This window comes from Apiospora phragmitis, assembly GCF_038363925.1.
Source record: "Apiospora phragmitis strain CBS 135458 chromosome Unknown utg000004l:1.0-3135199.0:1.0-3139288.0, whole genome shotgun sequence".
NCBI classification, from domain to species: Eukaryota; Fungi; Ascomycota; class Sordariomycetes; order Amphisphaeriales; family Apiosporaceae; genus Apiospora; species Apiospora phragmitis.
In genome coordinates, this window is record NW_027117402.1 from 1,677,817 (window position 1) to 1,691,279 (window position 13,463).

At 53.8% G+C, this 13,463-nt stretch overlaps 5 protein-coding genes across 5 annotated transcripts; 2 read left to right on the plus strand and 3 right to left on the minus strand.

The window, feature by feature from the left end:
- Positions 1-193: 193 nt before the first annotated feature.
- On the minus strand, positions 194-2,158 carry PG994_003656 (Bcfrs1; the record flags this gene model as incomplete). The annotated part of the gene is made up of 3 exons (XM_066855065.1): positions 194-776; positions 841-1,067; positions 1,115-2,158. 3 exons carry the CDS (start codon positions 2,156-2,158, stop codon positions 194-196), a joined length of 1,854 nt encoding a protein of 617 aa, XP_066719343.1.
- An 834-nt stretch (positions 2,159-2,992) lies between these two features.
- PG994_003657 (eukaryotic translation initiation factor eIF-1) lies at positions 2,993-3,439 on the plus strand (the record flags this gene model as incomplete). Its single annotated transcript, XM_066855066.1, has 2 exons — positions 2,993-3,140; positions 3,201-3,439. Coding segments are annotated over 2 exons (387 nt in total), but the record flags the coding sequence as incomplete, so codon positions are not given.
- Positions 3,440-5,011: 1,572 nt separating this feature from the next.
- On the plus strand, positions 5,012-7,369 carry PG994_003658 (uncharacterized protein; the record flags this gene model as incomplete). The annotated part of the gene is made up of 8 exons (XM_066855067.1): positions 5,012-5,113; positions 5,230-5,335; positions 5,393-5,544; positions 5,610-6,101; positions 6,161-6,420; positions 6,475-6,575; positions 6,629-6,966; positions 7,016-7,369. Exons 1-8 carry the CDS (start codon positions 5,048-5,050, stop codon positions 7,367-7,369), a joined length of 1,869 nt encoding a protein of 622 aa, XP_066719345.1. The 5' UTR covers positions 5,012-5,047.
- Positions 7,370-7,909: 540 nt separating this feature from the next.
- Positions 7,910-9,102, minus strand: PG994_003659 (uncharacterized protein; the record flags this gene model as incomplete). Its single annotated transcript, XM_066855068.1, has 3 exons — positions 7,910-8,263; positions 8,400-8,826; positions 9,050-9,102. The coding sequence occupies 3 exons, from the start codon at positions 9,100-9,102 to the stop codon at positions 7,910-7,912; spliced, it is 834 nt and encodes a 277-aa protein (XP_066719346.1).
- Positions 9,103-9,823: 721 nt separating this feature from the next.
- On the minus strand, positions 9,824-13,155 carry PG994_003660 (uncharacterized protein; the record flags this gene model as incomplete). The annotated part of the gene is made up of 3 exons (XM_066855069.1): positions 9,824-10,849; positions 10,918-12,673; positions 12,965-13,155. The coding sequence occupies 3 exons, from the start codon at positions 13,153-13,155 to the stop codon at positions 9,824-9,826; spliced, it is 2,973 nt and encodes a 990-aa protein (XP_066719347.1).
- Between the last annotated feature and the right edge of the window lie 308 nt (positions 13,156-13,463).

The following is a 13,463-nucleotide window of genomic DNA, read 5'->3' on the forward strand; positions in this document are numbered from 1 at the left end:
GGCCCAGCACGTCTTACTCTTTTAGCGCCTCTCTCTACATAGCAGACTGCATAGCTACATAGCTAGCTGACAAGATCGACTACTTTAAGCCCGAGGTATTCATTTTTTTTTACTCTTTCTCGTTCCATTTATTCTTCCTGGATATCCCTTTTCTCTTCTTCTATCCTGCCAGACAAAAGTGATGCATCATCATCTATAAGAAGACCTCAAGGTTGACTTCGAGCACACTGACGGGGAACTTGATCTCGAACTTCTCGAGCACGCTGGGGTGCAAGACGCCGAACTCGCCGATGCGCCGGCTCTGGCCGCCGAGGCGGGCAAAGATGGCGGCGGCGCGGCCACCGAAGAAGGTGGCCTCATCGATGGGCTCGAGCCAGTAGCCGTCGCGCTTGGTGTGGTCCTGGCGGACCTCGAAGTCGGTCTTGTCCGCGCCGAGGCCCTCCTCGCGGGTCAGGAAGGAGGTGCGCAGCATCAGCATAACGCGGTCGAGCAGGCCGTGGACCTCCTCGAAGCCCGAGGTGCGGCCGCACCAGGCGGCCGAGTAGTGGCGCTCGTTGCGGGCCTTGCGCTCCTTGGTCTCGTCCTTGAAGACGACGTCGGACGCCTCGAAGACCTTGACGGGCAGGCTGTGGGATTTGTTCTCGCGGATGGTCTTCAGGAGACCCGGGAGAAGCGAGGTCCGGACAATTTGGTACTCCTGGGTTTTGGGGTTGGCCAGCCGGACGGCGGTCTTGCCATCGTCTTCACGGTTCAGCCAGGCAAAGTTCTCGTCGTGACTGCGCGCCGTGGTTAGCTTCTTGGTCTCGAGAGTAATCTACCCTGCATCGTGTGTGTACTTACCCGCACAGAATCAGGGGCATGACTTCACTCCAGCCTGCCATACCCAATTCGAAACGCACAATATCGGTCATCTTGTTGATGCTCAACGGCGCGCCTACAGTCTTGTTGACCGACATGCGAGGAAGCTTGTTGAAACCATATGCGATACCCAAATCCTCCATGATATCGCACCGTTGCAGAATGTCTGCTCTGGTAGGGGGATTGACACTTCCACCAGGTTCGGCTTGCTGGAGGGCTTGGCGGAGAGCGCCATCTTGGAAAGCAGCTGGCACACCTCATCCGCCTTCAGCTCCAGGCCAAGACAGCCATTCAAGTAATCTATTTCGACCTCTTGTGACCTGGGCGACAAATGGGGTGTTATCCTAGTTTGGCCGTTGTGGTCAGAGAGGACCTTGACGGGCTCAACTGTGAACTCCTCCTTGCAGTATGTTGAGAACATGGTTACCATCATGTCGATAACAATGGCCAGCTTGGTCGCATCGGTTGCTGTAGCCTCGATGAGGACGTTCTTGGTATCCATGGTGATTTTAGAGTGGTTTCCGTTGATAATGGGGGGCATGGAGCAAACCACCCGGTTCGCATCATAGATGACGGGGTATACGGGCTTCTCCCGGATAATGTGTAGGTATTTACCCAGATTCTTGTCTTTCTCGTAGAAAGTCATCATCTCCTCGGCCGTCATCTCCTTGGTTTGGTTCAGGGGTGCGAACTTGATCTCTTGCGGAGGCAGCGCCTCGTACGTGAAAGGTCCCTTGACGGTGTCCAAGTCATGGGTTCCGATAGCGACCAGAGTCCTTTGGCGCGCCAGGTTCTGGTGTAGCTTGTCTTGTAATGCGATGAAGGAGTCGTAACGCTCCTGGGTGAAGGTGATATTGCGAAGAATAGCGCCTGCCACCAGTGGCCGCACCTCCATGGTATCCTCATGTACAGTGATGGTCTCAAGCGCGCCGCTGGCCGGGGTTATGAGTCGGAAGGTGGGGGTGGGCTTCTTGCCGCGGAAGATGTTGAGCATCAAAGCGATGCCCTCGAAGCAGAGCATGTCATATCGGTTGGCGGGGATCTCAATCTTGAGTTGGGGCGCCTCCTGCACGCCATTGACGACGGGCCGATCGTCATTTTCGGTGTCTTCGTCCAACTCGATACCAAACTCGAAGCAGAGATCCTCGAACTCTAGGGTCGTGTATCTGGGCGGGCTGTTAGTGGGGGTGTTGCTTGCTGTAAGACGCGGGCAGCTGCGCTGAAGGGGGGGAAGGGAGTGTACGCACTTTTGACCCAGAGCTTCGAAGAGCGCATACTTGTCGACAGCAATGGTAGGCATCCTGAACGACTGAGGCTTTGGGGCAGTTGGAGTTTCGACTGCGGTCTGTAACCAGTTCTGTTGTTGGAAGATCGCAGCGTTGAGTCACCCGAAATTTGGCTGATGGGTGGTGGTGCCCGCCATTGCCAGTGTTGCTGCCCCACGTTCCCTCAGTCAAATCACAATCGATATCGGATTTGCGTCGAGTACTTACAGAAAGTACTTTACTGCCCCTCAGCCACTAGCCACACCACAAGCCGCAGAAGAAGACTGTTACAGCCTACAGGCGCCAATGCACCAATTAATGTCAATGGCAACCCAACCAGCCCAGTAACCAACGTGTGACTCCTGGGATAACAGAGTAAACACTAATCCACCATCTGAAGGCGCCATTCTGGAGAATGTACAGTACGGAATCGAAAGAATTTTCAAGTACATAGACTAGATACTTTGCCACAGCATCTGATGGAAGACTCCAACACCTAAGGTATCTATCTGATGTAACACATTGGACTGTGTGAGATACGGAGCTTGAGACTGCTGCTGATACGCGTGGTCGGTCACCTGATATGGATGGCTCCTAAATCGGGGCCATTGGCGGTTTGGTCCCCTAAAAACAGCCTCCTTTGCCGGCAGCCCCGTAGATCGCCGCTTGCGCTTGCCATGGGTAACAACGCTAAACCTTGCTTGCTGACTCATCCCTATCTTTTGCCTCCAACCTATTTCATTCTCTGCCCCTCCCCTTCTTTTCAACTTTTTACTTAACTACCGATCAACAACATCAACAATCACTCTCCTTCCTCGACCTACTTGTTTCCTTCTTTCCATCTACACCGCTCCACAAGTATTCTACTTAGAAGCAATCCCAAGCTACTCGAAAAGCCGCTATCGATGTCCATCGAGAACCTCAAGACCTATGATCCCTTCGCAGATGCCGAAGCCGATGTAGATGCGGTACAGCTAGGTGGCAAGAAAGAGGACTACGTCCACATTCGTATCCAACGTGAGTAGCCCTCCTACAACTCGTCGCAAGCAACCGTGCACTGACCCGCCTTCACCACAGAGCGCAACGGTCGTAAGACGTTGACCACCGTTCAGGGCCTTCCCCCCAAGTTCGACCGCAAGAAGATCCTCTCTGTCATCAGAAAGAAGTTTGCCTGCAATGGTACGGTCGTAGCCGATGAGAACATGGGCGAAGTCATCCAGCTACAGGGTGATCAACGCAAAAGCATGCAGGAGTTCCTTGTCGGCAAGCAAGGACTCGAGCTCGACCCCAAAATCATCAAGATCCACGGATTTTAAATTGGCACTACGGTGTCTTCATATCAATCAGTCTGCCTATTAGCAGTGCAGAAGTAGGGGAGGATAGCCAACTGTTGGAGTGTACAAACTATAACTACACCTTCCATAGGCAGTTGAGCAAAATGGATTACTCGGGAGCCGTAACCGGCTATGCCCTTGTTACACATCAACACCTTGTCTTATCCATGCACTATTCGTGTGACGATCGTAATACCCATGAACTGCCATCAAATTCCCATGTCTTTTGGCATATTGTCAGGTACGATGCACGTAGTCAACTGCATGGGTGCGAGAAATGTATGTTGTCTGGTTGGGCCCCCTAGCCTGTGAGAAGAGCAGGTGAGTGACGTTGGCAAATGTACAATTGTCCCCATCACATGCAGAGCTCCTGCAGAAACCCTTGACATTCGCTTGGCTCCTGACTTCGAGTGCCTGGAAGAACAAGCTCTGATGAGTTGCAATAGCTACCCCCTACCCCCTCTTGAATCCTGCAAGCAGGGGATCGTATGTTCCCTATCCCAACGTGGGGTCAAAATATCCAGGGGAGAAAGCGCTCATCTCGTGGTCAGATTTGTACGTCATCTTCCAGTCTTGGCGCCTTGACAGCGCAATTTCTCACCTCAAGTGCATCAATTGTTGCCCCTGTCTGTAACACACGCCGATGACTTATTATGTACACCGGAATACCAACATTCAAGTTACCTAATCCAATAACCTTAGGTAACCTATCTGCGTATTGGCATGTCAGACATCAATCTACTAGTACGTAGAAACAAAGTCGATTTTATGTATTGTATTGAGAGAGGGGTTGGGGGCACCTATGCAAGCAGGTGGCAAGCCACACCTGTACATGCAGCACTGAGCACTGAGAACTGAGCAATAGCGAGGGGCTCCTCCCCCCTACCGACAGCGCTGGGAGAAGAGCTGCTCGCACCGTAGTTACGTGAGTACAGCACGCAATCCCCCCAAGACAAAACAATGTTAGCGCTTGCACCGCCAATCTACATTAGGTACGCTGTTGTGCCCTTGCCTGTTGGTACCCAAAGCTGCCCCTCTGCAGCCTCTCTTCTCTCTCTGCCTTGCGGCTTGCCTGCATTTTGCAAAGCCTTTCCCTGGTCCAGTTGTTCTCTCTTTGACCAAGCCAGCCACACCAATCCAAGCCAAACTTGACTCTCTCCACACAACGAACACCGTCCAAGATACCCCTCGATGATTTCACACTTCCTCACTGTCCATCTTGTTCATCTGGAGCATTAAACAGAAACGCATTTTGCAATACATTAGAATTCTAGAGTTAATCCTTCTCCTGGACTCAGCCCATTCCTGGACCTGGACCTGGACCGTCCCCGCATCCCACCGCCGCCGCAGCCCGCTAGGTTTCTTTGGCAAAACCCGTAGTAGTCCCCCGAACGGCACTAATTGGACGAGGGAGGAGTGCAGGCCTTACGAGCTGGTGCTTGGTATGCAACCCCGGTGAGGCGGCTGGTAGCAAATCTCGTTGTCGTTGCATCACACTCACTTACGCACGCGATCAGCAACAAACCCTCATCCAATTCTCCTACAACTGCAACACCACCACCGAAACCACAACCGACCCTGCAGTTCGCCATGGCTGACGCGCCGAATGCGAACGACGAGCTCTACCCCATCGCCGTGCTGATAGATGAACTCAAGGTCCGTACAACCAACCATGCCTGGCTGCTTGGCCGCCCGTCACGACATCAACAACTGCCATCGCCTCTTCAGGGGCAGCCTCTCCTTTGCGTTGCACGCCGCTAACTATTCCGCAGCACGATGATGTTCTCCTCCGCCTGAATGCCATCCACCGACTTTCGACCATCGCCCTCGCCCTGGGAGCTGAGCGCACTCGGGAGGAGCTCATCCCCTTTCTCGATGGTCAGCCACAACCCACCTTTCACGTCTCGTCATAGCCTACTAATACGCGTACAACAGAATCGGTCGAAGATGAAGATGAAGTGCTAGTTGCACTCAGCGAGGAACTCGGCAGCTTCATCGAATACGTCGGTGGGCCTCAATGGGGACACGTCCTGCTGTCTCCCCTCGAAAACCTTGCTGCCATCGAGGAGCCCGTCGTCAGAGATAAGGTGAGCCCAGCCCCTTTGGTGTTCGTCGCCTTCTAAAAGCTTGTCTACTCACATAATTTCGATAGGCCGTCGAGTCACTCAACAAGATCTGCGAAGAGCTTTTGCCCCAACAAGTCGAGGAATACTTCATCCCTCTCACCATCCGGCTCGCGAAGGCAGACTGGTTTACCTCGAAAGTTTCAGGATGCGGTCTCTTCACTACGCCCTACAAGAAGGTGTCCCCGGCCATCCAAGTCCAACTACGCCAACAATTCGGGCTCTTGGTCCACGATGAGACGCCCATGGTCCGAAGACAGTCGGCCAACAACATGGCCAAATTCGTAAAGGAGATGCCAGCCGCCATCGTCGTTGACGAAATGATACCCCTCTTCCAACACCTTGCACAGGACGACCAGGATAGTGTGCGCCTGCTGACCGTCGAAATCCTCATTTCTATTGCCGAAGTCGTCCCCAAAGAACAGCAAGCCAGCCACGGCGTTCTGCTCACATCCCTGCGCAACTTGATAGAAGATAAGAGTTGGAGAGTCCGCTACATGATTGCCGATAGATTCGAAAAGGTATGCGATGCTTCACCAGTATCAAAACAATATGGATGACAGCTGACAAATTTCCCCAGATTGCCAAGGCGGTAGATGAAGAGGTCGTTTCACGGGACTTGGTGCCCTCTTTCGTAAAGCTGCTTAAGGACAACGAGGCTGAAGTCAGAACTGCGATTGCTGGTCAGATCCCTGGTTTCTGTGCTCTGGTCGACCGGACTGTACTTCTGAATGAAATCATGAGCTCCGTTGAAGACTTAGTGTCGGATACCTCGCAGCACGTCCGTGCCGCACTGGGTACTCAGATCAGTGGCCTGGCTCCTATCCTGGGCAAGCAAGAGTAAGTGAAACCAGCTATGAAGATACGTTTATGGTGCTAACTGATACCGCGCAGGACGATCGATCATTTGCTGCCCATGTTCCTCCAAATGTTGAAGGACGAGTTCCCCGAAGTTCGTCTGCACATAATCTCCAAGCTGGAGCTCGTTAACCAAGGTACGTGCTGCCTTTGATGGTATCTGAATCCACATCCTAACCGACTTTCGTAGTTATTGGCATCGATCTCCTATCACAATCGCTCCTCCCTGCTATCGTCCAGCTTGCCGAGGATAAGCAATGGAGAGTCAGACTCGCTATCATTGAGTACATTCCCTTGCTGGCTAGCCAGCTGGGTGTACAGTTCTTCGATGAAAAGCTGAGTGGGCTCTGCATGGGTTGGCTTGGTGACACCGTCTTCTCCATCAGAGAAGCCGCTACGCACAACCTGAAGAAACTCACGGAAGTGTTCGGAGTGGAGTGGGCTAGCGAGGCCATCATCCCGAAGGTCATGGCTATGGGCACGCACCCCAACTACCTCTACCGAATGACCACCTGCTTTGCCATTACGGTAAGTCCTGATGCGCATTCAATGTTGACCAGACACTAATAGTTCGTAGACCTTGACAAGTGTTGTCAGCTTGGAGGTCATCAGCACATCGATCCTGCCCATGCTTGATAAGCTGGTCGCGGATGAGATCCCCAACATTCGGTTCAACGTGGCCAAGACGTATGCGGCCCTGATTGATGTCTTAAAACGTCTTCCGGAGCAAGGCACGATCTACTCGCTAGAAAAGGCTGGAGAGAAGGAGCTTACGGCCTCGCCGAAGTCTTTGGAGCTCATTAACGAGAGAATCATGCCGTGTCTGGAGAAGCTGCAAAAGGATGACGACGTTGATGTCAGGTTCTTCGCCACAACAGCAGCGGCTGCTGTCCCTGGAGCAGGAGGAGATCCTATGAATACGTCGCCTTAGAAGGGACAGACTCGCAATGAAACAACTCTCGTCAGTCGTCCTCGCGTGGACCCAGACCCCACAACCTACTCCGACGTGGTGATACTGGAAGGCATTGAACCATGAAATACCCCTACCACTGTTGTCCTGGAGCCTTGAGAGAGACATGGTACTTCTATGACAGAAGGTCAGAGGCTTGGTCCTACTAGAAAACTAGCATTTCAGGTTTTGGGAGTCGGCCATGAATTGAAATAGACCCCGGCATAACGAGTCTCAGGGAGCCTGGAGTATGGAAGGACTCAGTACGAGGCATGCTTCTTCTCGCAGCGCAGTCGAGAAATAGTTGTATGAGTAGTACAAGTTACGTAGCTGAGATCACCAAAAAAGAATAAATGCAATGATTTGAGATGGATGAATAACTGGAGATAGAGTGACAATAATGGCCGTTAAGCCCGTCTTTTGCTGGAACTTTCGGTGTCCAGGACTACAGGGTACCTTTCCAGCCTCACGTAGCCATTACTTGACCTCAGTCTTCCCTTCATTTTGTCTAAAGTTGTCATGTCATGATGAAGCCCTCGCGATCTTCCGGAAACACAGACTGCTGATGGTCGATCCCTTGACGCCGCCGAAGCTGAAGCTCGGATACTCGACCCGGCAGACCTGTTGGAAGCGCCACCTGCGCTCTTCTTCTTCTTCTTCTTCTTCTTCTTCTTCGTCTGCCCGTTCCTCTGCTTGCTGCTGCTGCTCGCCGGCGAACCACTTGTCGAGCTCGTCCTCGGTCCAGTTGCAGCTCGTCACGAGGAACAGGCCGCCCTCGCGCACGAGCGGCAGCACCCGCGCCCGGTAGTTCTCGGACACGCGCCGGCCCGTCGCGGCGTCTGTCTCGGAGCTCAGCGAGACGGCGTCGAAGGTGCCCTTGTCAAGCACGACGTCCCAGCCGCGGCCGCCGTGGGGGGAGCGGGCGGCGAGGGGGTGGGAGGGGGGTGAGGATGTCGTGGATTTGGAAGTCGATGGCTGCCACTTCTTCTGCCGCCGTTCTTTCTTGTTGCACTTTCTCTTGCTCTTTCGGGTTTGCTTCTTCTTCTTGTTCTTCATCATCGTCAGAGTCCCGGTCGTCGTCGTCGTCGTCGCAATGGCGGGGCGTCAACCCCTTCCGCCGCGCGTCCTCGATGCGCCGCGCGAACTCGACGCTGCGCTCGCTGTAGTCGACGCCCAGCATGGGGCCCGTCCAGCCGGCGTCGCGGAGGCCGAAGAGCATGTCGCCATTGCCCGTGCCGAGGTCTAGGAAGCTCGTGTTCGCCTTAGTGTTGTGGTTCTCGTCGGGGTCGGAGGAAGAAGATCCTTCAGCAACGTGAAGAAATTCTTCCAGGAACTCGATCAGCTTCTCCTGTGCGTCCGAGTCCTCGAACCAGTTGGTGCCCGTGTCGGCCGGGTCGTGCTCGTGGTTGGTCAGTTCGTTGGTGTAGAGGTTGTCCCAGCTGGTTTTATGTAAGTGTTAGTCAGAGGAACCAAGGGGTCGCTAGTTTCGCAATGTGATACAGTTTGCGCATTTGTAAAGTATGTTATACAAGGGCCAAGGTTGTATTATTTTTGTATGTACGTTATATACAACATACGCACAACAAGTGGAAAGGGTATGCAGGGCAGTGGCAGTGGCAGAGGCAAGGGCAGAGGTATTCTCAAGATTAGGTCGTTACGAACTATTCTTTGGTTCCGAGCTCCGACGGCTCCAGGTGCGTCGGTTTTGCTGCCATCTTGGTTGTGTCTTGGTTGGGAGTAGATGGTGACGATGTCGCTTTCACGATCGAATACCGGTGCAGAAGCTTAAGGTGCCCTGAATCGCGGTCAGGGTTGCTGTTCAAGTACTCCCGGAGAATGTATGCTCTGGAAGCTACAGCCAAACGAGCGCAATCCTTCGATATTTCTTTCTACCTAACACTTCGCGGGGTTATCTTTCCAACAGCGAATCTATTGATAGTCGCATGGAGGGGCAACTGGCAGAAACTGATAGTGTTTAGGCACAGGGGGGCCCAGTGGTGCTAATACGGCAGGCGGTGAAGCTGAATCGGTATATCCATCCCCTACTCGACGTGATTTCTACATCATGAAGGAACTATGGATCATATTCAAGAAAGCCAAAAGTTGCCAAGGGGTATACAGAAGGGGCTGACCCGATTGCTTTTTCAAAGCTTCTCGATTTCGTGTCCCTTCACATCCATTGCGCTTCCTCAAAAGCGCCAACAGCCCCTTTCTTTACCGAGTACTCGCCCGTCACCCACGACTCCCAACTCCGAGTCGACTCAAGGTGTTGGAGTTTGGTTTTCACAAGCACCCAGCATAGTCATCTAGTTCTCCTTCCTTCCAATAAACAGCAATGTGCTAAGCCCCAACTCCGGCTGGATGTCCCGACCTTAGCATCAAGAATACCATAAATGGCTAGCAACGCTTGTAATCATGACTTCGTCCAAACCACTATCACAAAGTCCACACCGGCGCCTTGACAAGCACCTGCCGTCCTCGTACCTCCACTGCTATGAATCCAGCAAAACGAACCCTACTAGCGTCCTTGGGGGGTGGTGCTGCTGTCGGTTCCGCCATGTCAGTATTCGAAACAATGCTGCCTTTTCTACTTCCGGGCTGCTGTTGGCTTCCCAGCATTGTCAACATACCACTCTTGGTCTTCTCACGTTTTGCTGCTTTCTCATTGTCCTTGCCGCTCTCTTCACCTTCTTCAGGGTCTGGTAGGGGAGGGAGCGCCTGCTTTTCTGTCTCCATGAAGTCTGTTTTTATCCCGTCACCAGGCAGGGGTAACACCAGAGCCACGTCCCGACTTTCCAACGACATGTTGGCCGCGATCCCCACGGCCAGTTCCACAATCATGGCCACGCTCCCGTCTACTCCAGGGGGCGGTGGTTCTACCATGTGCTGATACAGATGCGCCGTGAGGTTGGTCGAAGTCAGTGTCGTGAAGTCTTGGCGGTGATCCCCGCTCTCGGGCGAGCTCAGGGCCTGCTGGAGACCTTCCAGCGTAGCCATCCGCCAGCTTACCACCTTGGATGTCAGGGCCTCGTATTCCTCCGCTGCGCTGAGCGTGTACGAAAATCTGCGAATGTTCTGCTCAATGCGCTTCAGGTGCTGACTAAGTTCCATCTCAAGACCGGGATGGAAGCACTTGTTGAAAATCTCATCCACTACCCACCGAATGATGACGGCGCGTCCGACAGCCGTCATCTCCTGTTTGCCTGTCTTGATCGCCTCGGCGCTGACATATTTCTCGATCCAGCTGGGTACTGTCTTCCAGTCTTTCCGAATGTTGAACGAGAGATTGTTGATCGCCCCGTTCAAGCGATTAAATCGGGTAGTATACTCATTGTCATCAAGCGATGTGCGTGACTGCGAAATCCGTTGGTTGGCCACAGCGTTCTGGAGCTGTTCGACCTGGCCAGTGAGCTGCTCTATTTGTGTCTTGCCGTCAAAGTAGAGTCTCTTTACGTTCTTATACTTGGTTACTATATTACTCATTAGTCAATCATCAGGTCACCAGCATGTCGCGAGAGGACGAGGCATACGAAGATCTTTGAACTGCTTCTGGGGTCAGATTCCCGCTCCGGGTTAGAAGGCTGGGGGCTGTTGCGTCCGGCCTCAGCGCTCGCATTATCGAACTGCTGTCGTTCCGGTACATTACTCGCACGGTAGGCCTGTACATTCCCGGGGACACCAGGCGTGGGAGGCAGCGAGCCAAGGTTGGGTCCCTGGCTGTGGCGATAGCCCGGAGGCGGACCGGGAGGGGGTTCAACTTGACCAGCAGCCCTCATGTTCTTCTCATTCTCGCCTGTTCTACGGGTAGAGGGAGGTGCACCGGGCGGAGGCGGCATGTTGTCCAACTGCGATGCTGGAGAGGAGGAAACGTGAGGCTGCACTTGTCGCTGGTCTAGCTGGGCGTAGTTCAGAGCAGGCGTGTATTGCTCACTGAATATGACAGATGATCGTGCGTCCGTGTCGGTAATGGGAGAATCATGCGACAGCTGCGACACAGTCTCGGGGTTTGGATGCTGAGCCTCGGCTCCTAAGTGAGTGGTGTACAGCGGCGGAGGATTACCTTGCTGATATTGTACTTGACCTGGAGGGGCAGGGTATGGCTGATGATACTGATCCTGAGCGGGGTCGACGACGATGCGTCCGTACAGCTGTTGTTGTGGTGATTGTTGCTGCTGGTGATCGGCCTGAACATGGGCCTGCGCCTGAACTTGAGCCTGCTGTAGGAGCTGCTGGGCACGAATCTGGTGCTGGTAAGCGATGTCGTCGTTTGCACTGTAAGGCGAGGAATCTTGGTCGGTGGGCACCTGCCGGATAGTGGTCTGGTGGGGGTGGGGGCGGGGCTCCTGATTGTTTGCACCTGCACTCTGCAGCTCGGGACTGATAGCAATATTGGTGTGGTCACGATTGTAACCTTGTTCGCTGTCACCACCGCCTTGTGAAAGTGGTGAAGGATTGACGGGCTGGTGGCTTGAAGAAGGCGGGGGTTGTTGTTGTTGTTGCTGTTTCGGCGGCGGCGGCGGCGGTGGTGGTTGCTCCTGGTCCTGCGGCGGCCAGTCAGAGGGCTGCAGTGGTGTCTGCTGCTGCTGCTGCTGCTGTTGCTGCAAATCAATTGAGCTCTGGGAAACACCTGTAGTCCGGATCGAGGGCGGGAAGTTGTTGCTAATTCGCTTGGATGACCTGCGTCCGAGGCCAGGTGAGTTGTCGTAGGAATTGTGGTGCTGGTGGTAGGCGTGTTGATCCGAAGAGGAGGAATTGCTACTGTTGTGATTGCTGTTACTGCTGCGACCGCTGGCCGATGATGCACCAGCTACAATCTTCTTGATCAGCTTCCTAGCGGATCGCTTGTTTTCTGTGGGGGCGGCGGGCTGCTGCTGCTGCGGTTGCTGGTGCCGTTGAAATGGAGCACCAATGGCCTGCTGTGGCTGCTGCTGCTGGCCTGAAAGTGGATGACCCAGGTGTTGGCCCTGGGAAATAATAGGTGAGCTAAGGGTCTGCGGCAGGTCGTCGGCCGAGCTGGCAGCCGCGAATTGCAGCTGCGTCTGGATGGGTGTAGAGACCTGCTGTGGGTAGCGAGTCGATTGAGATCGCGACACCTGCTCCGAGAAGTCTTGGCTATTCTGCGATTTGGGCGGTGGTCGTGGAGCGAACTGCTGCTGTTGGAGGTGGTTGATGTTGATGTTGTTGGCAAAAGCAGCGGAATTATTCGCTGGGTCGCTGGTGTGGCCGGCGGGGTGGTTTGACGTAAGGGCGGTGGGATCAGTGGTGGTGCTCTGCCCCGGGTTGCTGCTATTATTATTATTATTACCGCCTGAGTAGCTCGGGGATTGACCCTGTTGTTGCACTAAAGGCGGCGGAGGACCCTGCTGGTGCTGCTGGAATTGGGGCACCTGCTGCTGTAGTAGTGGTAGTGGCGGCTGACCCTGTTGCTGACGCTGAAACTGCTGCTGCGCTTGCTGTTGCTGTTGTTGTTGCTGCTGCTGCTGTTGCTGTTGCTGGATGCGCAATTGATGCAGTTGCTGCTGTGCCGAACGTGAATCCTGTAGATGGAATGAGTCACTTGAACTCAGAGCCGTCGACGAGGCAGAGGGTGGAGTATGTGCAGAGCCCGCAAGAGAGCCCGTGCCGGAGGACGAGGTGACCAGTGTTGATAGGCGCGGCGGCGGCAGTGGTTGCGGCTGCTGCTGTAGTTGCTGCTGGTGCTGCTGCTCAGCGGCCAGGTTATGCTGAGATCGATTGCTCTGCTTTCCAAGGCGGGCGAAGGAGGGCATAGTTATGTTTATTACCCACTCCTTGGAATGGGGAGGGAACAATACAAATAATACAACAATAAAACACCAACTAGTTTGGAATAAGTTGCTTGCGCCTTCTTTGACTCAAACCTTTCCTGTCCACTCCAAGGCAAGAAAAAAATTGGCAGGATGGACTTTAACCACACACCACACGCACCGTACAGCCGTACCACACACACACACACACACACACGCACAAGCACAAGCACACACCCCAGATAGAAGGAACCCGTACGGGGAAATAGATGTGCGTCGTGGGAGCTGTGCTGCGCTTTTTGCGGTGCTGT